The 26,453-nt window shown below is 40.2% G+C and overlaps 3 protein-coding genes across 3 annotated transcripts; all 3 read left to right on the forward strand.

The window, feature by feature from the left end:
- Nucleotides 1-1,167: 1,167 nt before the first annotated feature.
- On the forward strand, nucleotides 1,168-15,248 carry col28a2a (collagen, type XXVIII, alpha 2a; the record flags this gene model as incomplete). The annotated part of the gene is made up of 31 exons (XM_079517691.1): nucleotides 1,168-1,746; nucleotides 2,690-2,710; nucleotides 2,835-2,912; nucleotides 4,106-4,159; nucleotides 4,338-4,382; nucleotides 4,498-4,524; nucleotides 4,616-4,660; nucleotides 5,199-5,243; nucleotides 6,000-6,053; nucleotides 6,967-7,035; nucleotides 7,433-7,501; nucleotides 7,622-7,690; nucleotides 7,960-8,028; nucleotides 8,129-8,197; nucleotides 8,305-8,373; nucleotides 8,581-8,649; nucleotides 8,769-8,840; nucleotides 9,273-9,341; nucleotides 9,440-9,511; nucleotides 9,990-10,058; nucleotides 10,182-10,250; nucleotides 10,536-10,604; nucleotides 10,694-10,762; nucleotides 10,876-10,950; nucleotides 11,043-11,111; nucleotides 11,490-11,558; nucleotides 11,644-11,724; nucleotides 11,909-11,981; nucleotides 13,266-13,820; nucleotides 13,999-14,790; nucleotides 15,037-15,248. 31 exons carry the CDS (start codon nucleotides 1,168-1,170, stop codon nucleotides 15,246-15,248), a joined length of 3,846 nt encoding a protein of 1,281 aa, XP_079373817.1.
- A 2,018-nt stretch (nucleotides 15,249-17,266) lies between these two features.
- Nucleotides 17,267-22,128, forward strand: bbs5 (Bardet-Biedl syndrome 5). The gene is made up of 12 exons (XM_079518537.1): nucleotides 17,267-17,463; nucleotides 17,680-17,762; nucleotides 17,888-17,953; nucleotides 18,072-18,121; nucleotides 18,708-18,835; nucleotides 18,944-19,079; nucleotides 19,589-19,684; nucleotides 19,806-19,868; nucleotides 19,948-20,082; nucleotides 20,959-21,042; nucleotides 21,666-21,689; nucleotides 21,791-22,128. The coding sequence occupies exons 1-12, from the start codon at nucleotides 17,402-17,404 to the stop codon at nucleotides 21,890-21,892; spliced, it is 1,029 nt and encodes a 342-aa protein (XP_079374663.1). The 5' UTR covers nucleotides 17,267-17,401; the 3' UTR covers nucleotides 21,893-22,128.
- Nucleotides 22,129-23,519: 1,391 nt separating this feature from the next.
- Nucleotides 23,520-26,159, forward strand: klhl41a (kelch-like family member 41a). Its single transcript, XM_079518861.1, has 6 exons — nucleotides 23,520-24,679; nucleotides 24,787-24,944; nucleotides 25,039-25,146; nucleotides 25,281-25,466; nucleotides 25,637-25,783; nucleotides 25,904-26,159. Exons 1-6 carry the CDS (start codon nucleotides 23,594-23,596, stop codon nucleotides 26,010-26,012), a joined length of 1,794 nt encoding a protein of 597 aa, XP_079374987.1. The 5' UTR covers nucleotides 23,520-23,593; the 3' UTR covers nucleotides 26,013-26,159.
- Nucleotides 26,160-26,453: the final 294 nt, after the last annotated feature.

Below are 26,453 nucleotides of genomic sequence, written 5' to 3' on the forward strand. Positions count from 1 at the left end.
TATAATTAAAACCAAGATGATAACAATTTATATGAAGCCCACATCTACAATGCATTATAAACATACTTATAATGCATTATAATATGCTTATAACACTTTATTTTATTCATATTAATAATGCTTTGTAACAATTGTCATAAGACATTATTAATTTATTATATAACATTGTATAATGAATTATTAGGACAACATGAATACTTCATAATTTATGATGAAATAGTTGTTGTTATTTCATATGGTTTTTAATAGTTTTTATAATTGTATTTTGCACAGATTTAATGCTATTTCTTTTTCCTTCATTAAAACATTTAATGGCTGCTTATACTGTAGCTACACTAGACTTCATAACAGTGATTATAATGCATTATAAAACTATTGTTAATGTATTACAACTATGAGAAATATAATACACTATGTTCCTGTGAGTGACCAGCAATTATAAAGCTCATAATAATAATATAAATCATAACGCAGATTTACAGAGGCAGTAGGGGAAGGGGCAGGGGGTCAGGGAATTCTACTATCAAGATGTTCAAGGAGTTAAACTATGTTCCTTTAAATCTTTTGGTAGGTCATTCTACATTTTGGTGGCAGCATAGTAGAATGCATTTTTACCCATTTTTGAGCCGAATGTTTATTATTATAGACATGGGCTTCATAGAAAGTGTTACCACAAAGACTATATCATTATTTATCAAGTTGACCTGATGATGATTATTAATATTACATTTTCTTGTCAACAGTTGGGAGGATGGTGTACCCCACCATGAAGCTGGTGCTGTTCATCACAGCCCTGACCAGCATCAGTGCCCAGCATCCATGCCGAGGTAAGTAATTATGCAACACATGATAAAAAAGACAAGATAATTACTGGTGCTAACTATGTGTTATGCTACGAGGAAGATATCAAGCTACCAAAACGTTATGTGTGTAAAGAGTGTAACTTTCTGAGTTTTGAGTATTTTACTGTGTGGTAAGTATTAGTGTCATAGGTGTATGTGTACATGTATATCTTCAATAAATGAAGGTGTATGTCCTATGCCTATTATGTTAACTATGAAACAACCTATCGACCTATTACAAGTTACAGTTTGTGGGGTTGCATTTCAAGCCAGACCAGATCAAAAGACAAAATGACTAAAACGCTTGCCTTTATCAATAACATTGATGTGCTCTACTGTATATGTGCCCACAGAAATCGTAGGTGCGGACTGTCCCTTGAAGCTTTCCTTTTTGTTGGACAGCTCTGAGAGTATTGAGAAGGGGATCTATCAACTGGAGAAGGACTTTGCTGTGGACGTGGTGAACAACCTCACCACGATCAAGCTTCAGAGTCTCCTGAAGTGGAGGCTTGGTCTGCTGCAGTACAGCAACCATGTTGATCCTGAGTCGCCTAAATTCAGCGAGTGGTGGGAAACCCAGAGTTTCAAGGATGACGTGCAGAATTTCAAGCACATGCGTGGCGGAACCCAAACCATCAGTGCCGTCAACAAGATCACTGAGATGTACCAGGATAATTCCATCGATTGCAGCATCAAAGTAGCCGTGCTGCTTACAGACAAAGATGGAATTGAACAACTCTCCAACTCCTCCGCGGCTATCTCCGCAGCCAGAGAAAAGGACATCAACTTCATCATTGTGGGCTTCAAATCGGAAGACATTTTGGCTTGCCAGCGTGCCAGAATGCCACGATGCCATTTGCTGGATAAGGATAGGCTTATTGTAAAGCCTATTCTCAAACAAATCGTAAGTATCCTACCATGTGTAGTTTCCGCAAAAAATAAAACAACAAAAAAGATACTAAAAACCAATAAACAAAAAAGCTGTAGAAAGTATTCAGATTTGGCATCATGGGATGTGTTTGTTCAACCTTCATACCAAGGTGGTGGAGTGATGATGGTGGAAAGAATTGTTGAAAGAAAGCATGTGGATGACAGCTGATTCTGTTTGGTTGACTGTGTAGAAAAGTCATTTTCCAAGATTCTAACAGAACAGGTTGATGCTACAGTATGCATTGAGTGTACATCCCTTGGGATTCCATTCAACCAGTGTCCAGACGTTTTTGACTCGGATAGCCAAAGTCATTGTTTCATGCAGGGATGGCATGAAGTGCACACAGGGATAGCATTAACCCATTAAAACCGGGAAAGCATCTGTGTCATTTGATCTAAAAAGCAATAGTTTATACTTTTATGTATATCTACTATTCAAAAATAGTAGATATACAAGCTCTGCTATTTATTTTTATCGTGAAAATGTGTGCAAATCTTTGAATATATATTCTTTTAAAACACAAATCTTTGCTTCTGGTGGTCCCTGGAACAAAATATTTTCAGATGGCAGTCGGCGACCAAATTCATTAGAAGACATTTGTCAAATCAGCCTCAAGTCTTAAGACTTGGGTTAATATACCAATTGTACCTCCACTTTCTGAAGTGGAGTGAATTTCACTCGTGAATTTCACTCAGTTTGAGTGGATTGGATAGGGTGGATAATGCCCTGCAGCCAAAGTGGCCTTCTTTCACCATTTTCTACTCTGCCCCATTTCCTGTCAAAATTATTTTTATATACACCAGTCAGTGTATTTTGTTGAAATTCTGAATTTTTAACTCCCCTGACTCCCCATCCCCATCTTCAAATTTTGTTTTCATTGTTATTCATAACTTTCATCTGTAATTGTTTTATACAGGAGGAAATGGCTCAACAACGGGTAAGTACTATATATTTTCATTGCCCATGTGTTTGTTACACATACATGTATCAAACAGCATAATGCATGATTGACTGGATAGAATTCCATCACAACATGAAATAACATGTCATTCTTTTTTAAGTGTCATGTACAAGAACAAGAACAAGAACCATGTACATGTAATTGTACAAACGGCGAGACGGGACAGAGTGGACCACCGGTAAGTAATTACAGTAGCCTGTTTATGATCATCATGCAAAATATCCATTTGACACATCTGTTATTTTCTAAAGATGGGCTACAAATCATTATGCTTGCAGAATGATTGTTTTGCATTAGCCTAATGATATAATTTCAAACATGGCTTTTTTGTTTTATAGATAGATAGAGATAGAGAAATGGATGCTGCTGAAAGCTGAGAATTAATAGATTTCTTATTTTATATCTAATATGATGCTGAAATATATTTACAACAATGAGTGAAAGTATCCACTTAAAATTTCTGATCTACAAGCTCACAACACGATGCAACGCAATGCAGCTTAGATCTGCTATTTTTGGTTATTGTATACAGTATATGGATGCTGGGGGTTCTAGTGGCTACGTTGTTACGTTCATTAGTGTGTAGTCACAAACCAGTAGCAGTTGACACACGCCGTCTAGTTTAGATGCTGCCTAGAGAAATCAAATTACACATGCCATCAAAGACCCTCTGAATAATACATCATCAAGCTCAACACACACACACACACACACACACACACACACACACACACACACACACACAACCATATACTCAAAATATATTTTGATGCTAAAACGTTTGCTCCCAACCTCCCACACACCCCATATTCCAGTCTCTCATTCCATTTGATTTGGTATTTTCCCAGTCTCATAGATTACTGATATTTTACACAAGCAGGAACTGTAAATGAGATACTGTATTCACATCTTAGAAAGGAAAGAGGAGATCCACACACCGTTTTAAAAGCTCCCAAAACAATTTATTGACAACAGAGCGGAAAACAATACAACGTTTCAGCCTCAGGGGCCTCTTTCCTTTTTGAGTGGTGTAAACCACTCCTACAACTGGCTTTGTTAGTGCAGAAAAAATGAGCATGGTTGCTATGTTCACCCTGTTTTCTGACGTAATGAAATCACACCCGGGTGAACAGGGTGAACATAGCAACCATGCTCATTTTTTCTGCACAGAAAAAAAACCCTGTTCACCCGGGTGTGATTTCATTACGTCAGACATGATTTCATTACGTCAGACAGGCTATATAAGACATCACACCACTCAGTTCACACGGGAGTGATTTTTTAGTCATTCGTTGAAATGTGTGGATGTGCGTGCACCTCTTGACCATTGCTGTATTCACATCTTACCACACTTTTTGCTTCATTCCACAGGGGGAGAAAGGGGCTACAGGAGATAATGGAGCACCTGGAAAGAATGGCCCAAAGGTCTTTGCCTTTTGATTCATTCAGATTTTCTTAACCAGTGGTCTTCTTAAGCCAATAATTAATGCTTCATACCCTAAAATAACAGATTCTTACTTGAAAATCAGTTATTCGGTGTGATGAATTGAGGCCATAGTTAAATTAACACTCATTTTGACTGCTTATATTCCTTTGGTAACAGGGAAAACCAGGGCTAACGGGACGATCTGGCCGGAATGGCTATGTGGTAAATATTACCATTCACAAACAACGCAAAATTGGGTGTTGTTACCACACAAATATATTTGTTGATACCTCATTCACATAACATTTTTATCTAATCTGATTATATCCACTTGCAGGGGAAACCAGGTTCCAAAGGAGAGCAGGTATGTGGTTCAGTTTAATTACATTAATTAGTGATTAATTACACAGTGATGATGTAGTTTGAACCATCGTTAATGCTATTTTCTATTTCAGGGCGACCAGGGTGAAATCGGGAGCCAAGGGAACATAGGAGAAATGGTATAGAAATACCATCTATTTATATCTATTGTAGGGCTGGGCAATACAACTTCAAATCAATATCACGGTTATTTCAAACTTTGCTTCAATTACAATTAAAGGGATAGTTCACCCATCACAACTTCTTTTCTATCGATTACTCACCCCATGGAGACCCAAATTCATGAATTGTTTTGTTTTTGTCGCATTGAAGCCAATAGTTTGATGACCAGCAGTGGTTCCCTATGGAGACACAAAGAGTCTCCTTTGTATCTCCATAGGGAACCACATATGAAAAAAAAATATTCTGTATATAGTGAAAATAGCTGGCTATCACTATTATGCCACCATAATAGTATTGCAGTGTTAAGTGGTTAATCAGTCGATTATACAAAATATATTTGAATTTTCCATGTTGATTTGTGATTATATTATAACAAAATATATTATTTAAAAGAAAACATTTCTTCTCAATTATCTAAATAATAAATATCGGTTTCAATATAGTTTTTTTTTTTTTGCATATAATTTATTGTCTTTCCTGTGTGATGTTGATCAGGGTCCTGCCGGTCCAGTTGGCGCAAAAGGAATTGAAGGCCATGAGGTCAGTGATTAAACCTTTAAACATTTATTATTGCTATTGGCAGCTTGTATTAGAAAACATGATACAAGAAGAGTCATGCCCATAATCTCAGTGTCATACATTGTACATTTTCAGGGTGTCCAGATGGCACAGCAGGGAAGGGGAGAGTGATCTCTGTCACCGCACTTAGTTGACTTCTATAGGTTGGTCAGGGCATGTGCTCAGTGGGGTGTGGAACTGAGAGAGGAATAGCGTGTTCATCTACATGCGTTATGTAGCGTTCCTCCTGGTGAAACTCCTCACTGTCAGGTGAAAAGAAGTGGACTGGGGGCATAATGTGTATCAGACACATGCTCGCCTACACCCTTGAACCAACCAGTAGGGGTCAGCATTAACAAGGGAAATTAGGGCATATGGCATATTGACAACATCAGGAGACAAAAGGGGAAAAAGTACATTTCCACTGAATTAAAAGTGCCTGTCCCAGTACAACAATTTACTAGTTTACTTGAGTATTTGTATGTTTGGATTCTTGACGATGACTTTCACGCCACTACATTTCATATAGGCAATAATTTATTGTATTTTGACTCCAGTACACTTTTAGGAAGGGAAAAGGTACATGAATCGATAAATGTCTAGTGGTTAAACTGATGTTGATGCTATATTACGTTGCAAACTTTTCTGGGGACCCCTGCCCCTGGTGTCGGTTTCCACTATGAGAACCGCTGCAGTAGATTACGCTTATTAACACAGCTGTATCTTCTTCCTGCCTAGGGTTTACCAGGACCGCTGGGTGACATCGGACTAGAGGGCCTTCAGGGCAACAAGGTTGGTGCTTTTAGTAGGCTACACTAGAGAGGTTCAGGCTGCTACACGCACCGCAGATCCGACCAATATGCCCATATATGGTGATCTCTGTATCTGTCAGGCCTTGTCCTTTTATGTGCATACTGTATATGGAGATTGTCATCAGTATAACCCCATATTTGGGGATGCCCCTTTTGTGCCCATATATGGAGCTGACTGATTTGTTAGGGCCTGATGCCATTGACGACACATTGAGGTTAGACAACACACTCCATATTTGGGCGTAGCTGAATTGGGAACTCCTTAGATTGTTATGTAGTCCGCTGCTCTCCCAGTATCCAATTTGAATAGGCTTATACTATTATACTAAGGCCATGGACACCTTTTTGAGGGGCGCTAGCCCCAGCTTTGTGTGTCTGTGTGTACCACAGAATGTGATGATTTGATTGGCTGAGCACGGAATGTGATGATGTATGATGATAAGAGCGCCCCTCACTTCACATGAATGTGATTTTTTGTATTAATTTACCCAATCAAAGAACCTCTGCTCCCTGATTTATACTTTCATGCTGGTGTAGATGTGCTATATTCTGCACATCTACAACCTGGCCAATCAGAATGGACGTTAACCCTTCCAATCAGAATTATATCTAAATCCACTGACTCATATTGTGTATGTATGTTTGCATCCCACCGCACTGTGTAGTATGGATGAGAAAATGGAGGAATCTATCTTATAGTTGAAGAAGATTCATGGAAGGCCTTTAACACATGTGCATGTGCACTCGCACACGCACACACACACACACACACACACACACACACACACACACACACACACACACACACACACACACACACACACACACACTAACACGCTGAGTTTCAGTGTTTCTTGTGCGTAATCTGCATGTATTTATGCTTGTGATGACAGGGTGAGCAGGGCGACCGTGGCGCACCTGGAATGAAAGGTGACACTGGACTTGCACTAACTGGAACAAAGGTATACTTTTGTTCTCTTATCAAGTTAACTATATCTTACAGGCAATATTTTTGACATTTTGCTGATTTTGTTTTGTACCATGTTCACAGTAAAATCCTGTTAATTTATCCTCTCAGAGAATGTACAAGTCATTGTTGTCTAATGCATCGTACAGGAGTGTACAAAAGTAGCAATAATTGCAGATTTTGGAATGTCACATATTTAATTTTGAAAGTGAAAGTGGTTAAGTGTAGGTTCGATTAATTGCAACACAGGTTTCTTTTATCCATTTCCTGAAAAGTAATGGTTTAGAACTTGTGAGGTTTCCACCCAACAGCCACAAAAAAGCCACACACTTTCAGAATTAAATTCACACTCAGGATTTTACAATGTTTGCATTACATCTTTTTATCTACAGGGTGACATGGGATTAAAGGGCAGCGATGGCGCTCATGGACCTCCAGGGATTGGACAAACTGGCCTCCCTGTAAGTTAAGAAACCACATGCAGTGCGCTTTGCATGACATTTTGGCCCTAGTTTGAGGGCAGTAAACTGCCTTGATCAGAGCCATGTCTTGGAGACCATGCTGACTTTCTTCTCTTACAGGGGCCTCACGGGCTACAAGGTATTCAAGGGCCAAAAGGACCACCAGGCGAGGCCATCCCCGGACTAAGGGTATGATTATGTGTCTGTCACGAGTGAAAGAACCAAATCAAAAGAAACATTACCTGGCCCAGTAAAATAGTCCTGTGTTAAGCCTTTTAAAGGCTGCTGTTGTTAGTATGTACAGTATGTGTATATCACTGTATGTTCCCTCAAAGGTTGACTAATCCGTGTCATAATGGCAATGCTATGTATGATATCATGAAACAGAAACTTAACAATGTACAACATATTGAAGGGGATATCTAACGGCATCTGCATGTATGTATGTGATTGTATAGGGTGACCAGGGCTACGATGGCCCACCGGGAATGAATGGTGACACTGGACTCGGACTACGTGGACTAAAGGTAGATTACTTAAGAACTATATCTTACAGGTAGTTTTTTGAGTGAATCGGTATTCATGAATCTTGAATATTGATTCTCTTAATGTATGTGTTACTTCCAGGGTGAAACCGGACCTCAAGGTTCTGCAGGACAAATTGGCCTGCAAGGAAAGGACATCAAGGGGGAGGAGGTCAGTTTAATTTCTTCTCTGAATGTTTCCTTCTCATCTGATTCAAATGCACATGAATATGCACACATGCACAACAATTGACCGATATTCTGACTGATATCTCACAGGGAGTGAAGGGACCATCTGGCCCACCAGGAACCATAGGAAACCCCGGCGAAGGCATTCTTGGACTCGAGGTCTGTAAAACAAAACAACAAGTTAATGTGAACATGATAGTTCTGACGTCTGTGTGATGTTGGAGTAAAGAAAATAATGTAACCTGTCTAAATATTGACCAGCAATGATGTATACTGTACAGTATACAAGTGTACATGATGTCCATGTTTTTGTCCATGTCTTAATTTTGATGTTTTGCTAAATCACAGAGTTGTCTCTATTTCCAGGGAGACAAAGGAGAACAAGGAGAACAAGGACCTAATGGGGAGATCGGCTTCAGTGAACCTGGTCAAAAGGTGCAGTAGGACTGCTAACAAGAATCCTAGTATTGTGATCTATACAGTGTATAAATGTGTGGTAGGAAAGCTATGACATTCATTTAATGTGAACAAACACTTCTATCTCACTGTGTCAGGGTGAGGATGGGGCAGATGGTCTGGATGGTCTGGCAGCTTCTCCAGGAGAAAACGGGGCTCCAGGGCAGAAGGTACAGTACAGGAGGAGAGCTCTTTGCACACCACCCTACATGGGCCTGAAAAGCCTGCCGCTTCACATCAGCTGTAAAAATAAAGAATACAGAATACTGTATATAGACACAGAATAACTGACAGGATCTCACTTTATGTACCGTGGGGCAGTGCAGGATAATGCAATAGACATAGAATATACAAATATTATATATAGTATATTAATTCAGCATTAAATTACCATGTTGCACTATGTTGCATGTCTACCTTCAATACATCAGAGTAGACATGCAAGCAGTGATTTCAAATAGTACAGTGTATCAACAGAATGAACAAGTCTATTGTCTATTAGCTTAGAGAGTAGACCAAAAGTGAAGCTATTGCTAGAATTGTTGTGGACTGAATGGAAAGAATTTAAGATGCTGACGACAGAGATTCTCTTCCTTCCTCAGGGTGAGATTGGCCTACCTGGCTCACAAGGTCTTATAGGAGCACCTGGCATTGGCACTCTGGGACAGCAGGTGTGTTTTATGTTACATCCATCCAAGTGTTTAACTTTTCCTATCACTGTAGAGAGCACATACTAATATAACACCAAATGTGGTCTAATCCCTCCCAGGGTGACCAGGGTCAGAAAGGTATCCAGGGGTTTAATGGACATCCCGGAATCAGCGGGGCCTTCGGAGCAAAGGTGAGGAGATTAACCTGCATTCAGACCAAGAAGACTAGAATGTTTCTTTTACTTTGATGTGATTGTCAAATGTACACGCAATTTCTGTTCATTGATTCTACTGATTCTACACAAAGGTTACTGTACAGTATGTCAAATTAGCTCAAGTATAGAATTCAAGCCAAATAATTTAAGTTTACACTAGTAGCTCTATTTTGTAAAATCCTGCGTGTTTTTAGAACTCTGAGAGAGAGTGTATAAATGGACCCGTAAATCAGGATTTGACTGATTTACTTCTGTAGGTTGTTGGCAGTGCATGAGTAGCAGAAGCGTAATATCTCTCTTGACCAAGAGGTGTGATTCCCCCTTGGATAAAGATGGTTTCCAACCGAACATTTTATCTATTCTAAACCAACCATAGGTTAGATAAAATGTTCAGTTTGGACAAAACAAATGTCTGAATTAAATGTTAAGTTTCTTCCCAACTATTGTTTTCCAGGGAGAGCCTGGCACACCAGGCTTGATAGGCAGGCCTGGGTCCCCTGGACCAGCAATAAGAGGATTGCAGGTACAAATACAAATCAATTACCACTGCCTGTCTACACAGGTCTTGAAAGGTAGACAACTAGGTCTGTCAGACTGTCAGAAATACTGCTTCATTGATTCCTTATTACCTTGTTCTTTATTTTAGGGTGATGTAGGTCCTGCTGGTCCATCTGGGCCTTCTGGGCAAACAACCCAAGGGGAGCCTGGTCTTGAGGTTAGCATTGCTATTTTGGAGAAAGAAATGTAGTGTGTGTGTGTGTGTGTGTGTGTGTGTGTGTGTGTGTGTGTGTGTGTGTGTGTGTGTGTGTGTGTGTGTGTGTGTCTGTGTGTGTGTGTGTGTGTGTGTGTGTGTGTGTGTGTGTGTGTGTGTTTGTTACCATTTTGGTAAAGAATTGTATATAATTCGTACATAGCGCACTCTATGTTCATTTAAATTGTTGAGTGTAAACATCAAGCTCAATTAAATGAATGAATGCTTAAATTAATACTGTTTTACCAGGGTGGTCGTGGTCTTCGTGGTTTACCAGGTCCATTTGGTCTGCCGGGTCAAGACATCACTGGCCGTGTGGTTCGTATAAACAACTCCCAATAAATTACCCATATGAACTTAAAGTTGGGCAAAGTTTGGTAAGTTGACTTTTAATTCTCCTTTTCTAGGGTCCTGCTGGATTGACAGGCTTAAAAGGTGAATCGGGCCCTGCAGGTGCAGGACTCCCCGGCCTCAAGGTTAGTGTGTATATACATATACTGTATGTATTTTATTCATGCATTTTATTCATGGATTTTATTCATGCATGATTGTAAGTTTGCTTACAGTAGCCTACCTATATGTCTTCCAGGGAGACACTGGCGATAGAGGAGTGCCAGGAGAAGATGGCCCACATGGGGACTGGGAGGGGAGAATAGGACTACCAGTAAGAAAAACACTTTACCACATGATTAGTTTATCAACCCACATTGCCAACCAGCAGCAGCAATTTGATCACTATTTATAATTTGCTTTAAGGGCCAAGATGGAAGCAAAGGGTCCCAAGGTCCAGTAGGACCTGAAGGCTTGAGTTCTCAAGGTCCAAAGGTAAGTAAACTGGTGAAACTTTACGTGTACATATATAATATATTGTATTTGCAATTTTGCATTTGCCTGCATTATTAGGGGTTGTGTCCACCAAGATGTTTTTCCTGAGCACAGTGTATGTTTTGAATTGTTCTCAATGGGAGCACAGCGTACGGCAGCAGTGTAACGACGGTATATACTGAACGTATATTATGCACCGTGTGTTCACTTCTGGTGTTTTTATCTGGTCGCCCTGAGTTAAAATATTTCTTTATAACTCTGTCATTTGGAAGCGTGGTGGACACAGAGCCTCAGACTTCTAATGATTTTTGGATGAGTGATATTATAGTAGTAATGATCTACTGCTGGGTTCATAAAAACAATTCAACCTTATTTCAGGGTGAGCCAGGGTCTCCGGGTGTGACTGGATCCACGGGGCCCCCGGGAGAGGGAAATCCAGGTGCTAAGGTAAAGGAGCTTAATAGCTTTGTTGTGTCATTTGTACTGCCATCTTATCACCTTGACTGACTGTAAGCTTCCTATTCTCTCATAGGGCGTCCGTGGCCCACAGGGTGAGAAAGGGACACGGGGCGTAAAGGGAGACATAGGCGATCATGGACCACCTGGTGAAAATGTATGTATATTAGACCTGGACTTCATTTTATTAACATGTTATTATCATGTTTTTAATTCTGTTGTCAGAGTAGAGACTACTGTATATCAAGAGACGATGATGATGATGATGATAATGATGATGATGATGATGATAATGTTGTTTTTTTCCCCTTTTTTTCTCTCTCTTTTTTTTTAAATCCCAGGGCATAATAGGACCAAAAGGAGACACAGGCCTCACACTTGAAGCCACCATCCAGTTGATCAGAGAAATATGTGGTAAGATTTAATTTATGTTGCAATAACAATTTACAATTTAGGCATTTAGCAGACGGCATATGCTCTTAATCAGAGTGATTTACAGTAAGCAAGGTAAACACAAGGTAATGCATCAAGTGCCTAGTGCCTCAGTAATCTAGGATCATAGAACCTAGAACATCAGTCTAAACATTATAATATAAAAGAAAATCACACTTGTGTGACTTGAGGGACGCCTGGTAATGTTTGTTAAAGTGCCCTAAACAAACATTAAAAGTCAATAGACTTGGCTGCCACTTTGCTTATTTAAAGTGCTCTAAACAAACATTTAAAAAGTCCATAGACTACTTGGCTGCCACATGACGTAATTCTGAAAGCCAGATATTGGAGGGGCTATCGCACCTCAAAAATAAACTAGAAAAAGTGACCCACCTGTTGGTGGCGCTATAACAGGCCCATGTGAAAAGGGTGGGATATATTCCTCAGCCTAGTAGGAAAGTCTGTGAAAGATTTTACGTAAATTGCACGCTGTGTTCATGATTTGAGGCTTTTTGTTCAAAACGGGCCAATCCTGCAAACTTTTAAAGGAAATGTTAGCCAATTAAGATGGAATATGAAATATCAGACAGATCCGTCTTGAATACATGACTTTAGAGATACTGTGGAACGATTTCCGGGATTTGGCTTCCTGGTGGCGCTATAACAGGCTGTTCTGGAAAATGGGGCAGTGGTTCGTTGACATCCAGGGAGTGTGTGTGCAAAGTTTGGCATCGACCGGGTTAACGGTGCCGGAGATTAGCTGGAAACGGACGGACGGACGGATGCGCACACACACACACACACACACACACACATACACACACACACACACACACACACACACACACACACACACACACACACACACACACACACACACACACACACACACACACACACACACACACACGGACGGAGTGCAAAACATACTCTCTCCCCATGCCTTCGGCCTGGTGGAGACAATAATATGTACCTTGAAACTACGGTATACAAACTAAAGGATGCCAAGTCAACAAATTAGCAGGGCAGTGGCATCTGTCAAAGCACTACAACTATAATTATAAAAATATAGTTTTAAAAATCAAGTCAAGTGGATGGCAAAGTTCACACCGTGGTGAACGATATTAGCCGTGGTCAACGATAGTAACTAGCAATATAGTTATAGTTATCTTTATTGTTATAGTGCTCAGTGTGAATGGCACTTAGAAGATAACAAAAGCCAATAAATAGTGTCTGTTAAACAAATGTGTTTTCCTCTGTTTTCAGAATGTGGCAATGACACATGCAATAAGCAGATGGAGCTTGTGTTCATCATTGACAGCTCAGAGAGCCTTCGCAAAGAGGGCTTTGCAAAGATCCAGGACTTTGTCACAAATCTAGTAAAACGCTTCACGATTGGACGCACTACCACCAGGATAGGACTGGTTCTCTACAGCGAGAGACCTGAACTGAAGTTAAACTTGGGTTGGAACTTGACCAGACAACAGATCATAGATGAAATCAAGGCATTGCGCTATATTGGTGAGGGCACTTACACTGGTAAAGCCATCAGGTTGGCCACTCAGAAAGCTTTCTCCAACGCCCGGAAGGAAGTCAGGAAAGTAGCTATTGTCATCACAGATGGACAGACGGATGACCGAGACTTTCATACGCTTGAGGATGCCGTGCGGGAGGCACGTGAACACAACATTTACATGTATGCCGTGGGGGTTTTCAAATCCTCTCACGCTAAAATGGACATGTTCCTGAAAGAGCTCAAGCTCATTGCCTCTGACCCGGACAAAGATGTACACCATATTGAAGACTTCAATCTTTTATCAGGTGATTATTACATTAACTGTAATGTTCAGTTGTGTGTTAAGAAAAAAGGTAATAAATGCTGTTACACAACAGTGGCTAAATAGTGAGTAGACTATGACACAATCTCAACACGTCTTACAATAATTTATGACATTACCTGACATTAAGTGATCTAAACAATGTTGTATCTGTTTTTCAGCATTGGAGTCAAAACTCTCCAGTCAAATCTGTAAAAATGAAGATGGTACCCCTATCCCTAGCCTCGATGCCCAGGCTTTCATTTCGTCTGCGCAAAAAATGAACCCTATCCCTACCCCCATCCGTGGGAAAGTAGATACATTGCCTACCGTTAATCGGGTTCACCCGGTTCAGGTCCAAGATGACCAGGCTTTCATCCCTACCAGCCTCCGTGGGAAAGTAGATACATTGCCTACCGTTAATCGGGTTCACCCGGTTCAGGTCCAAGATACCCAGGCTTTCATCCCTACCAGCCTCCGTGGGAAAGTAGATACATTGCCTACCTTTAATCGGGTTCACCCGGTTCAGGTCCAAGATGACCAGGCTTTCATCCCTACCCCTATCCCTAGCCTCGATGCCCAGGCTTTCATTTCGTCTGCGCAAAAAATGAACCCTATCCCTACCCCCATCCGTGGGAAAGTAGATACATTGCCTACCGTTAATCGGGTTCACCCGGTTCAGGTCCAAGATGACCAGGCTTTCATCCCTACCAGCCTCCGTGGGAAAGTAGATACATTGCCTACCGTTAATCGGGTTCACCCGGTTCAGGTCCAAGATACCCAGGCTTTCATCCCTTCCAGCCTCCGTGGGAAAGTAGATAAATTGTCTAACTTTAATCGGGTTCACCCGGTTCAGGTCCGAGATAAAATTGGTGCCCTAATCCGTCGCCACATCCGTAGGCATAATGGAGATGCCTCATCGTCATCTATCTCTAATCAGGTTCAGCCTGTGGTGATTCCTGTCCTGCCTGAAGGTGAGCAGCAACTTGATTCAAATCCAGTAGAATTACCACATTAACCCATAGTGTCCCTATTTTGGGCATATCATTATAGGTGAAAATGTTTTAAAATAAATTCTATATTTAAAGAAATATATATATAGTATTATTTCAAAGTAGGGCTTAAGTGGTTAATATTTTTTAAACATGTTTAATGTTCAGCTAGAATCAATTATTATTGACCAGGTTGAAAACTAAACTATCACACTATTTCTCCATCAGTGCCAATGCCTGCTGATCCACGCTGCAACCTGCCTTTGAAGCAAGGTCCTTGTCGTGTTTACACTGAACACTGGTACTACTCCAAACAGACCAATGCCTGTGAAGCGTTCTGGTATGGAGGCTGTGAGGGAAATGACAATCGCTTTAAGACGGTAGCCGAATGCAAAAATACATGCACTCTATCGCTAACTGGTAAAACTCTTGATCTTTAACGGCTTGCACTTATTTGGGGGGGAGGGGGGGGGGGGGGGGGGGCATTACTTCACATACTGTATGTAAAGTGTAATATTCTCTGTGAAACTTTCAGTCAAGAGTTAGCTATATCCTCAAATTAAGTGTAATTTTCAGTCAAAACTATTACCATTTCAGGTTAACCATGCTGGCCATGTTTGTGATTGCAAGTTTTTGGTAAAAATGAACCATGTGCTCTTGTGCTGTGATTGTTGCTTCTTGCATCTATTGCCCTGGATCATATATTGTAAATATTAGGAGCTCATGTAAGATGTTGATTGAATGGAAGTGAACCAAGTCTTGTCTGTCGGACCAGATTTTCTTTGTATCATGAAAATACATGTTTTGTATACAGTATGTTGTGAAATATGTTGCTTCTAAGTTGTAATATTTTGTTAATAAAAACCATTCCTATGAGAGAAGTCGTATGGTGATTTATCAAGATTCACTGAGTTTAAACAAAAGGTGATACTACTAAATGCACGGATATCCATAGCTTCACTGAATACTTTATTAAGTTTGCAAAAAAAATAAAATAAAAAGCACAGGAAAGTTCAGTTCAATACAAGGTCTGCTAAGAGGAGTTGGAACCGGAGACCAATTGCGTCACCATTTACCCGCTGAGAGCTGTTCATGAGGTGGACAGCCGCTGCCCCCACCGACGGGGGCAATGGGGCTCAAGAGGTTTGTATGTCCAAAACCGCAACTTTTCAGGAAATGGAAAAAAACAGTTTTCCAAGTAAAATATAAATTCAAATATAAAATATAGCTGCAAGCAGCAATAAGATGGGACTAGAGTGGATAGAGCAGATCATATAATTAATGAATTGGGAGATCTAAAGGTCAGAGGTCCTTTGACGAATGACTGAGTTTCAGTTCTTGAGCAATTCCCATGACCCTCTGTCTCCCATATTTCCGAATCTCGTGGAAAATGACAGCACAGAACTACCAAAACTGCAAAAAATGGCGGAATAAGTACGAAAACAATAAGGGGCCCTTCCGGCTTGACGCCTAAATATAGATGCCAGCAGCGATAAGACGGGGCCAGGCCATAAAAGCAATAAAGAAAAAAGCGATATGCAATTTGTACAATAATGTGCATATTTTCTGGTTGGAGACTGGAGATGTCATCATTTTTTTGTTAGCTGATTGGCTGAAGGGGTTGTCTGTCAACGCTGTACTCGTTTCCCATGACCCTCTATTATTGCCGAATTTGGAAATGGACAGCACAGAACTGCCAGAACTGCAACCCCTTCCGGCTAGGCCCCTAAAATGAATACTGTTTTTTGTACCGTGCCTCCGCTCTATTACGCAGCTATGTGTGTCCGTATGTACACTACAGTATGTGTGTCCCTATACGTGTCCGAGCACGGAATGCTGCAACACGGTAACTCTGTCATTTCTCGACCGTTTTGGACGTGGGAAGGCTCGCCGGAACCGGGCCGCCCCCCTGGGCACGTTCCTGGGTGTTTCTCAAAGATTTCCAAAAATAAATCAAAGTAGAGTACAGAGCACAGTACATTACAATACAGTACAGTACAGTAAGTAACTATAACTTAGTGAGCACCGCTCACTTCACACAGGTGTGATTTTTTTAACGGTGCCTAGAAATACTAGGTGCCCACTGGCTGGCTGATATGGCAGTTCAGCAAAGAACCAGAGGAAAAAAGGAATGTAAACTGATCAAAACATTTGCATGGATAAGAAACAATAGCATTGCTGGTCTGTCTGGATAATACAAACAAAGTCTGAGAGAATCAAGATTGCAGCCAGGGCTGAGGGCTCCAGGGACTCCTGAATGTGGATATTACTGGAGTGGAGAAGATGGATATAGGACTACTCTAGTCTAATTTACACATGATCTCAGACAATATTGGGTCTGGGGGTATAGAAGAATGGACAGAGTTTGGGTGGACACTGTACACTGTACAGTTTGCACTGTTACGCTAATATATTACAGTAGATGGCGGTATAACGGGTATATGGTATGGATCTCAGTCTTGTCCCTTTCTCTTGCCGTCTGTTACCACGGTGATTCTGACAAGCTTTGAGATTACCAAAGGAATTGACCATATGTGCTAATCTAACTCGGTTTGACATTAGCTTTAACGGTGGATATTGAAAATCTGAAATAATGGCAGCGATTTTGGATGCTCTTTGGGAGGACAGAGACGTCAGATTCGACATAACAGCACAGTAAGTTATAGAATTGCATATACTCAGCCTTTATCCACGACCACGGTACAGCTATAATTGGCTAATTCGCGATAGCAACACTGCTGCAAGTGCAAAGTGCAAACTCTGGCTTTATTAATCTAGATAGTTTTGCGCATGGTTGTGAGTTGTCATGTAAACATGGCTACTAGCTGTTTATTATTATGTGTTTGTCTGATAAATTGTCCGTCTTAACAGGCAAATGAAAACTCGCACTGGAGAGGTATTGATAGATTGCCTTGACTCTATAGAAGACACCAAAGGGAACAACGGGGATCGAGGTATTTAATTGATTCATGATAGGCATATCTTTTATTGAGCATTTTAGGATCGAGATTCGAGCCTCGAGGTTACCTTAAATGAAAAGAAAGCTGGTTACAGGCTTTGACTATATGGTCTTTTGCAGGGAGACTCTTGGTAACAAACCTGAGGATTATCTGGCATTCTTTGGCTCTGCCAAGAGTCAATTTGTGTGAGTATATTGATTTACACAATTCTGTGACAGTGTTTCAGCTGCCCATACAGCCCATCTGGCTAATAAAACATTTAAAACTGCTGAAATCATGGAGACTTTTTCTTTTTTTCATCAGCTGTGGGCTACAATTCTATTATTAACATCACAACAAGGACAGCAAACTCTGTAAGTAAAACTTTAAAATCACTCATGTCTATGCATGTTATGCATAGCAGGTATTTTAATTTTAGTACAGAACTTGTCACATACAGACTACAGTAGTATGCACTGACTGAATGTAGCATATCGTCACGGTCGGGTGGAAATTAACCTTGTCCAAAATGCTTGGAAATGGAAAAAAAAGTCTCTGTTCCAATGTTATTAGTCACAAGCTATTTTAATACTTTTCAGTGGTTATAAAACACTTATATAGTGTTTTATATAGACATATAGCCACTTCAACCTGGCGTCCCTATTTTGAATATGTCATTATTTTTAAAGGTTTTTAAATCTATTCTTAGCTTACGCATGTTCATGATAACTACTTTTTATGTATGTGGTGTATTACCATGCTTTTTGTTCTTACTTAATGTAAATCGCTCTGGATTAAGAGCGTCTGCTAAATGCCTAAATTGTATAAACTCACTATGCAGTGGTTGTGATGTAAAATCAGGTTACAGATTAGGGCGCTAATTAGACCAGACAAACACAGACTGATTATGTGTTACAAACCTTTCCAAGTTGCCTTCAAGTGTTACATTTTATGTTCCAGAAACTGAGAGGCCAAACAGAAGCTCTCTACATTTTGACAAAGTCCAACAATACAAGATTTGAATTCATTTTCACAAATGTGGTTCCAGGAAGTCCAAGGCTGTTTACTTCGGTCATAGCTGTGCACAGGTATCACTCATCACTGATCAGATGTTTTAATCTGTTATATCACTCCATAAATCAGAATGCATGTTGTGTTAACAAATGTGTATATACTGTATATTGTTTTGTTTATAGGGCCTACGAGACATCCAAAATGTACCGTGACTTGAAACTGCGAGGTGCTCTTATTCAAAACAAGCAGCTCAGACTCTTGCCTCAGGAACAAGTGTACGACAAAATTAACGGAGTGTGGAACTTATCCAGTGACCAGGTACTGTATTTCTACTTGAAGTTAGACAGTTCAAAAGATTACTGAGGTTAGGAATGAGGTTAGATTTAACACACTGGGAGGACCATGGGCGAGCTGGGTACCTTCCCGTTGGTCCGACTAGCCCCATTACTGACCCCTAACAGCACGCGGAAGCCACGTAGTCGGGACTAGTGGGATGTCGGACTTGGAGGCAGTCCCCATTCAGCATTACCCAGTCTGTTTACTGCATACTGTAGATAGACCTTTTGAAGTGTTTCTAACTACGACTAGGTGCCACAGTGGCTCCTTGACTCTGAGGTAGAGCAGCCGTCTGGGAATCAAAAGGTCTCTGGTTCTATCCTCGGCTCCTCCAGGTTCATGTCAAAGTGTCCCTACTAGAACAAGTCAAGACACTTAAGCCTTGTATTATATCAGTATTCATCAGACATACAAGTTTGCATCACCAGTAAATTATCCTTTTTAGGACATTGATCAGTGGAAATTTGTTTTCTTGTATTCGTTTCTTCTAGGGAAATCTGGGAACTTTCTTTATCACCAATGTCCGGATTGTGTGGCATGCCAATATGAATGAGAGCTTCAATGTCAGCATTCCTTATTTACAGATTGTAAGTGTAGTACACTAAATACATTTCACACAGCCCTATACAAATGCTGTATACACAAGTAACACAACACTAAATACTACAATACTAAAAAAATGTCTCATGTTGTTTTTCTCCCTAAAAGCGCTCCATCAGAATAAGAGACTCAAAGTTTGGCTTGGCGTTGGTGATAGAGAGCTCGCAGCAGGTAGTTCAATCTAAATCGCTCTTTCTGAATATGCTGTGTATATTTTGGCCAATGTCAAAAATTGTTGTGTTTGTTTTAGACTGGAGGCTATGTGCTTGGGTTTAAAATTGACCCAATGGATAAGCTTCAAGATGCAGTTAAGCAGATCAACTCACTACATAAGGTGTACTCTGCCAACCCCATCTTTGGAGTGGACTATGAAATGGAGGAAAAGGTAAACACAGGCAATACAATACAGTACAATATGAGGCTAAAATTGAATTCTCGTTAGGAATAAATGGACATTGCGTTATCATATCAAAAGCGAGGTCCGTAGCCTAATGCATATCAATCTGGTGGTCCTTGAAATTAAAAAGGTTGAGAATCACTGCACTAGACTAGAGCATCTGAGAGAAGCAGTAAACAGTGTTGTAATTTGAATAACCGGTAAACATCTATCACAACCACATAAATCTGTCGCAAATTCATAGCAAAACTATTGTAATGTGGCTGTCTGTTAGTGTGTATAGTACAGTATGTACTGTAGCTATGTCTCTGTCTACAATGACTCAATACACTATCATCATCAACTCAAGGCCAGGCAACTTCATCATATATACATTTTTTGGGCTTTTTCTGCCTTTATTGGATAGCGTACAGTATGGTGACAGGAGACGGGGGGTGGGCGGCACCCAGCAAAGGTCGTCGGGATCGGGAGTCGAACTCGCGACACACTGTCAGGCTGGCTTAGCAGCCTAGGTGCCCGGACCGCTACACTAGCCGCCCAGGCCATATATTAAATCTCTAACTCAGTAGCTGACATATGGTGCAAATTGTGGTCAAATGTCATAGTCAAGAAGGTAAATAATGATTAACAACTTGGTGATATGATACATAACCTATTCATGGTAGATGGGTGAGACTTCCATTTGAAAGCTTGTCTCAAGCCATTTTACCTCCCTGCCTTTAGTTTCCTAGAGGTAAAATAATTATGAAAACTGACATCGAAATTTGGTTTGTTTGTTCACTTACATTACATAAGTATGTCAGTTGCATATAAAATGGCAGTTGATCTCGTTGTCATAGAAATATTTTCCTACTATGATTCCAGCCTCAGCCACTTGAAGAGCTGACAGTGGAACAGCCCCCCGATGATGTGGAGATTGAACCTGATGAGCAGACTGATGCTTTCACTGTGAGTTGATCCAATACTTACTCATCCATCCTTAGGGATGTCATGATTTTGTTTTAACACTCTCAAAATAGCATGTTGCTAGTGTCAACATAATGAAGCACAAACAGTAAAGTGTGTTGCCTGTCGCTACCTCTGTGAGTACCTCTGTTTGAACAGAGGTACTCACAAGGCAGCTGTTGCTTTGCCCTCTCACTGACTTACTTCATTCGATTGTGTTTCCACGCGTGTGTGTGCGTGCGTGCGCGCTGCTCTCAGATCTCAGACATGCTTTTATTTGTTATTGTCAGTAGTTATTGTAGTAAGAGAAGTAGCCTACAACACTATTGCCCTGGGTAAATACAGAATAAGGAAAACATAGATCACTATAGCCACAAATGGCTCAACTGTTGAATAACGGAGAGGATGTTACACTATTCATTACATGTCTTAAATTGACATTGAGCTTTTTTGTTAAATAAACATTTGACCTCTTATTTAAGTTATTTTATACCATTTTGGAAACCGTTAAGAACCAGAATCGATAAGCAGAACCGGAATCGCTACTGGACTCACAAAAATCCTAACGATACCCATCCCTAGTTTTCACTGAACTGATTCTTATTTTTGTATTTGCTTGTTTTAAGGCCTACTTTGCAGATGGAAATAAGGTAAAGTGTCACAATCATCCCAGTTTCTGTTACATAATTTTGGACATTCCGTAATCTAAAAACCGGTCAGTCACTTTACTCTGTTTACCATTTTTCCAAAGCAACAAGACCGGGAGCCTGTGTTCTCTGAGGAGTTGGGCATTGCCATTGAAAAGCTGAAGGAAGGTTTCACACTCCAAGGACTTTGGGAAGTTATGGGCTGAAATTATTTGGAACTAATCTTTTATATTTGCATGTGTTGTAAGTATGTAACTGTAATGATATAAGTTACTTTCATCATGTATTTATAGGTCTGACTCAAAGTTTATGTGTACATTCAGTATAGTGGGTAGAAAATGAATTAAGAAATGATTGTACATCATGAGTGCAGAGTTGGGAGGTGTTACATAAAATATTTATTTTGAATTGTGAAAACTAGTCAATAAACATTTTAGATATATCTTTACAGACTACATTTCTTTTTACAGTTCATTACATTTTATAATTTGAATGTACCTTATATTTATATCATGAGAGGGGTACAAGTCATTTGTACATGGGACTGAGTCATTTATTCTGTGAACAATGATCTTAGGCTAAATACAAAACTGTCAGGAGTTGAGGTATTTTAGAAATGGCAGTAGGGGACAAATGTCACCTGTTGTAGACACAGCTGCTCTCTGACCCTGTCTACTAGGAAGGTCACTTCCCCCTGGGAAACACTCATTTGAATTGATAACATACTGAACTGGGCTCGTTCACACCTAGTAGTGACTCATCACTCCATACTTATACACACACAGTCATACCGGATTACATTCAATTCTATCAATGAATCGTGAATCAGTTCTCTATATTTAGACACAGACACTAGTACTCATGACTCCATACTTCTAGACACAGCCATTACGTTCAGTTATCTCTACAGTATATTTAGACACATAGATAATAATCATTATTGTCCCTGACTCCCTGAAGGGATATTTGTCTTCACAGTCTGTTAAAAAACAACTAAAAAGCCTACACATAACCATATAGCACAAAACAACAATGCCAAGAGAATACCTGAGGTCCACACTACAGAGAAAACCATCCTATCGTCAGGGCACTTTCTTTAATGCCGCAATGGCTGAGGGAACAAAACTGCTAAAACAAAACCTTTTCCCACTTCAAGGTTCTGTATCTTCGCCCTGATGCCATAAGGTCGAAGTAGCGATACAGGGGATGATCAGTGTCATTTGTTATTGAAAGTGCTAAGCGTGTGATGGCCTTATTGTTCATATCATAAAGTGTGTGTGTGGGAAGTACGATAATCTTGGAAGCAATATGGGTAATATTGAAAAGTTTGTTTCTGTTCGGCATGGACAGTATAGTGACAAAACATGCGGCACACAACAGAACAGGTTTAATGCTTTTGTGACACTAGTATAGTGACTACATCACTTCATACTTCTATACACAGGATAACATTCAGTTCTATCAGTGAATTGTGAATAAGTTATCTATATATTTAGATGTTTGGAGAATACTAAAGCATGTAGGAAACAACAAACGGGTCTAAATGTAAATAGTATGACATGGGCCTTTCCTCACATTTAATACAATGTTTTCAATTGTTTTACTATATTTCCTTTAGATAGATCTTTTGACTATATAATGGTCATTGGATATTTTGGTGTGGTCATATAACATTGTTGTCACCAGGGTGACAAGGATCCTCTGTTGTATTTACTCTGTGACAGCTGTGTGATGCAGGCGGCTTTCACATTTGGCCAACCTGAATTCTTCCTAGATGCCTGGTGAGCTATATTTAGATGGGAATGGTTATATTGAAGGGGCTTTAGACCTGGTGGCCTATAGTTCTCTGTCAGCTTGGACAGCGTGCTGATAACAGTCTCTCTGAAATCCTCTTCCTTCTATTCAGCATGGATTCTAAAGGCTTGAAGGATGATCTTCGCTTGTTTCAGAGCACTTTACTCCAAGATGGGCTAAAAGAGCTCCTGATTGAGAATAAGCTAATTGACTGTGTACTAAAAGTAGGGGACAGAAGCCTCCCCTGCCACAGGCTCATTCTGGCAGCATGCAGTCCTTATTTCCGAGAGCTTTACTTTTCAGAAGATGGCAAGCAGCTGGACAACAAAAAGGAGGTTGTTCTCGAGAATTTGGACCCTGATATCATGGAAATGATAGTGAACTACATGTATTCGGCAGAGATCGACCTCACAGATGACAATGTGCAGGATATTTTTATTGTTGCAAACCGTTTCCAGATCCCTTCAGTCTTCACTGTTTGTGTAAATTACCTTCAGAGCAAGCTATCACGAGCCAACTGCCTGGCCATCTACAGACTAGGGCTGCTGCTCGACTGCCCCAGACTGGCAGTGGCTGCTCGGGACTTTGTTGCAGACCGGTTTGAAAGTGTGGTCAATGATGATGATTTACTGGAGCTGGCTTCTCATGAACTCTTTGCAATCATTGGATCAGATGCCCTGAATGTTGAGAAAGAGGAAGTTGTGTTTGAGTCCCTGATGAAGTGGATCAGGAAAGATAAGGAGAATCGCACCAAGTCACTGGGCGAAGCCTTCGACTGCATTCGCTTCCGTTTGCTCCCAGAGAAGTATTTCAAGGAAAAGGTGGAGAAGGATGATATCATCAAGTCTGACCCAGAGATCGTCAAAAAGATCAAAATAGTCAAAGACGCCTTCGCTGGGAAACTCCCGGAGACAAAGACAGGAGAAGATGGTGAAGGAGAGGACAGCATATTGCCTGGCTATCTCAATGACAAACGCAGACATGGCATGTATGCCAAAGATATGCTGCTGATGATCAGTGACACTGCTGCTGTGGCTTATGATGGCACTGAAAATGAATGCTTCCTGGCTGCAATGTCTGAGCTAATCCCACAGAACCACGTCAGTGTGATATCAAAGAAGAATAACCTCTATGTCTTGGGAGGATTGTTTGCAGATGAAGAGGACAAAGATGCTCCATTACAGTGCTACTTTTATCAGGTAACCAGAAAATGCCTTTACACTTGTTAGTTCATTTTCTTTTCAAATGTACTGTTCATGGCATTTCTTTACCAAAGCTTCAGTAACCAAAACAATATTTTTCACAGCTGGATAGTCTCACTAGTAACTGGATAGCTCTGCCACCAATGCCTTCGCCCAGAGGTCTGTTTGCTATGGCGGAATGTGACAATATCATCTTTGCTGTAGCAGGCAAAGATCTACAGTCCAATGAGTCTCTTGACTCTGTTATGTGCTATGATATAGGGTGAGTATATATTGCCCAAATTGATACATTTTCTATATATTGCATACTCAATGTTGAACATGTTTATAATAGTGTCATCTACTCACTACTATAGGAAAATGAAGTGGACTGAAACCAAAAAGTTGCCAATGAAAATCCACGGCCACAGTGTTGTCTCTGAGCATGGACTTGTATACTGCATTGGAGGAAAAACCGATGACAAGTAAGGCTGCAATAACCACAATAAATAATAAAAACATGCATTTACACATTTTGAATGTAATGTATGCATGACATTGCACATATGAACACATAATAAAAAATGTTTTTCTAAAACCTTTTATCCCACAAATATAGTAAAACAACCAATAAGATGTTTGCATACAATCACAAGAGGTCAGAGTGGAAGACTGTGGCATCTATGCAGACACCACGATCCATGTTTGGGGCAGTCATCCACAATGGGAAGATTATTGTGATTGGTGGAGTCAATGACGACGGCATCATCGCTACATGTGAAGCCTATGACTTTGGAACCAACAAGTATGTGCATATAGTTATATTGTATTTATTAATAAACATGTGCCTAGAATCTACAAATTCATGAAATCCCATTTAAGGGTGACCATCATTGGAAATATATACATAATACATTTGGACCAGTAACGATATGGAAGACTTCCATGAATTAACTAAAATGTGCCTTGTTCCAGGTGGTCACCCTTCACAGAGTTTCCTCAGGAGAGGAGTTCAGTCAATCTGATCAGCTGTGGAGGGCTGTTGTATGCAGTTGGAGGCTTTACTGTGGTTGAGATGGAGAACAAAGAGTGTGTCCCCAGTGAAATCACTGACATTTGGCAGTAGGTGTCCATTTCTTTATTACATCAACTCATACTTCACTATTCTAAGACTATACTGTAGGATCGTATTTGTATATTTCACTTGTGCAGTATGCTGACAAATGTCTCTTTTAATAATAGGTATGAAGATGATAAGCAGTGGACTGGGATGATCAAGGAGATGCGCTATGCAGCAGGGGCCACTTGTGTGTCCATGCGCCTCAATGCTGCTACAATGCCCAAACTGTAACAATTGGAGGATACGGTGTATACCAATAATGTTGTTTGTTTATGGTTGTGACGGCAGTGTTTGTTTGTTTACTTGTGGCTCACTAGGAACAAACATAATACCTGTTTTTGGTGTTTTTTTCTTAATAAATCATATTTGAATTTTAATTCCCATTTCTTTATTTTTAATCATAGATTCATACTAAATATGTATGTGCAATATGCTACAAGTATACCCATTGTCCCTCCTATACAAGAGTGGACACACTTATCAGGCTAGTAGAATTGCTTTTAAAAACACATGTATACAAGGTAGGCCTACTTGAATGAAAAAAATAACTTATTACAAAAGGTCTTAAGTTCTAAGTTCTATCAGACCTCCTCAGTACATCAGATGTCTATAATATACTAAACATACAATGCATTATCTTATAATGTATTATTGTATAAGAACTCATAAATA

Source organism: Electrona antarctica (assembly GCF_951216825.1).
Source record: "Electrona antarctica genome assembly, chromosome: 13".
NCBI lineage: Eukaryota > Metazoa > Chordata > Actinopteri > Myctophiformes > Myctophidae > Electrona > Electrona antarctica.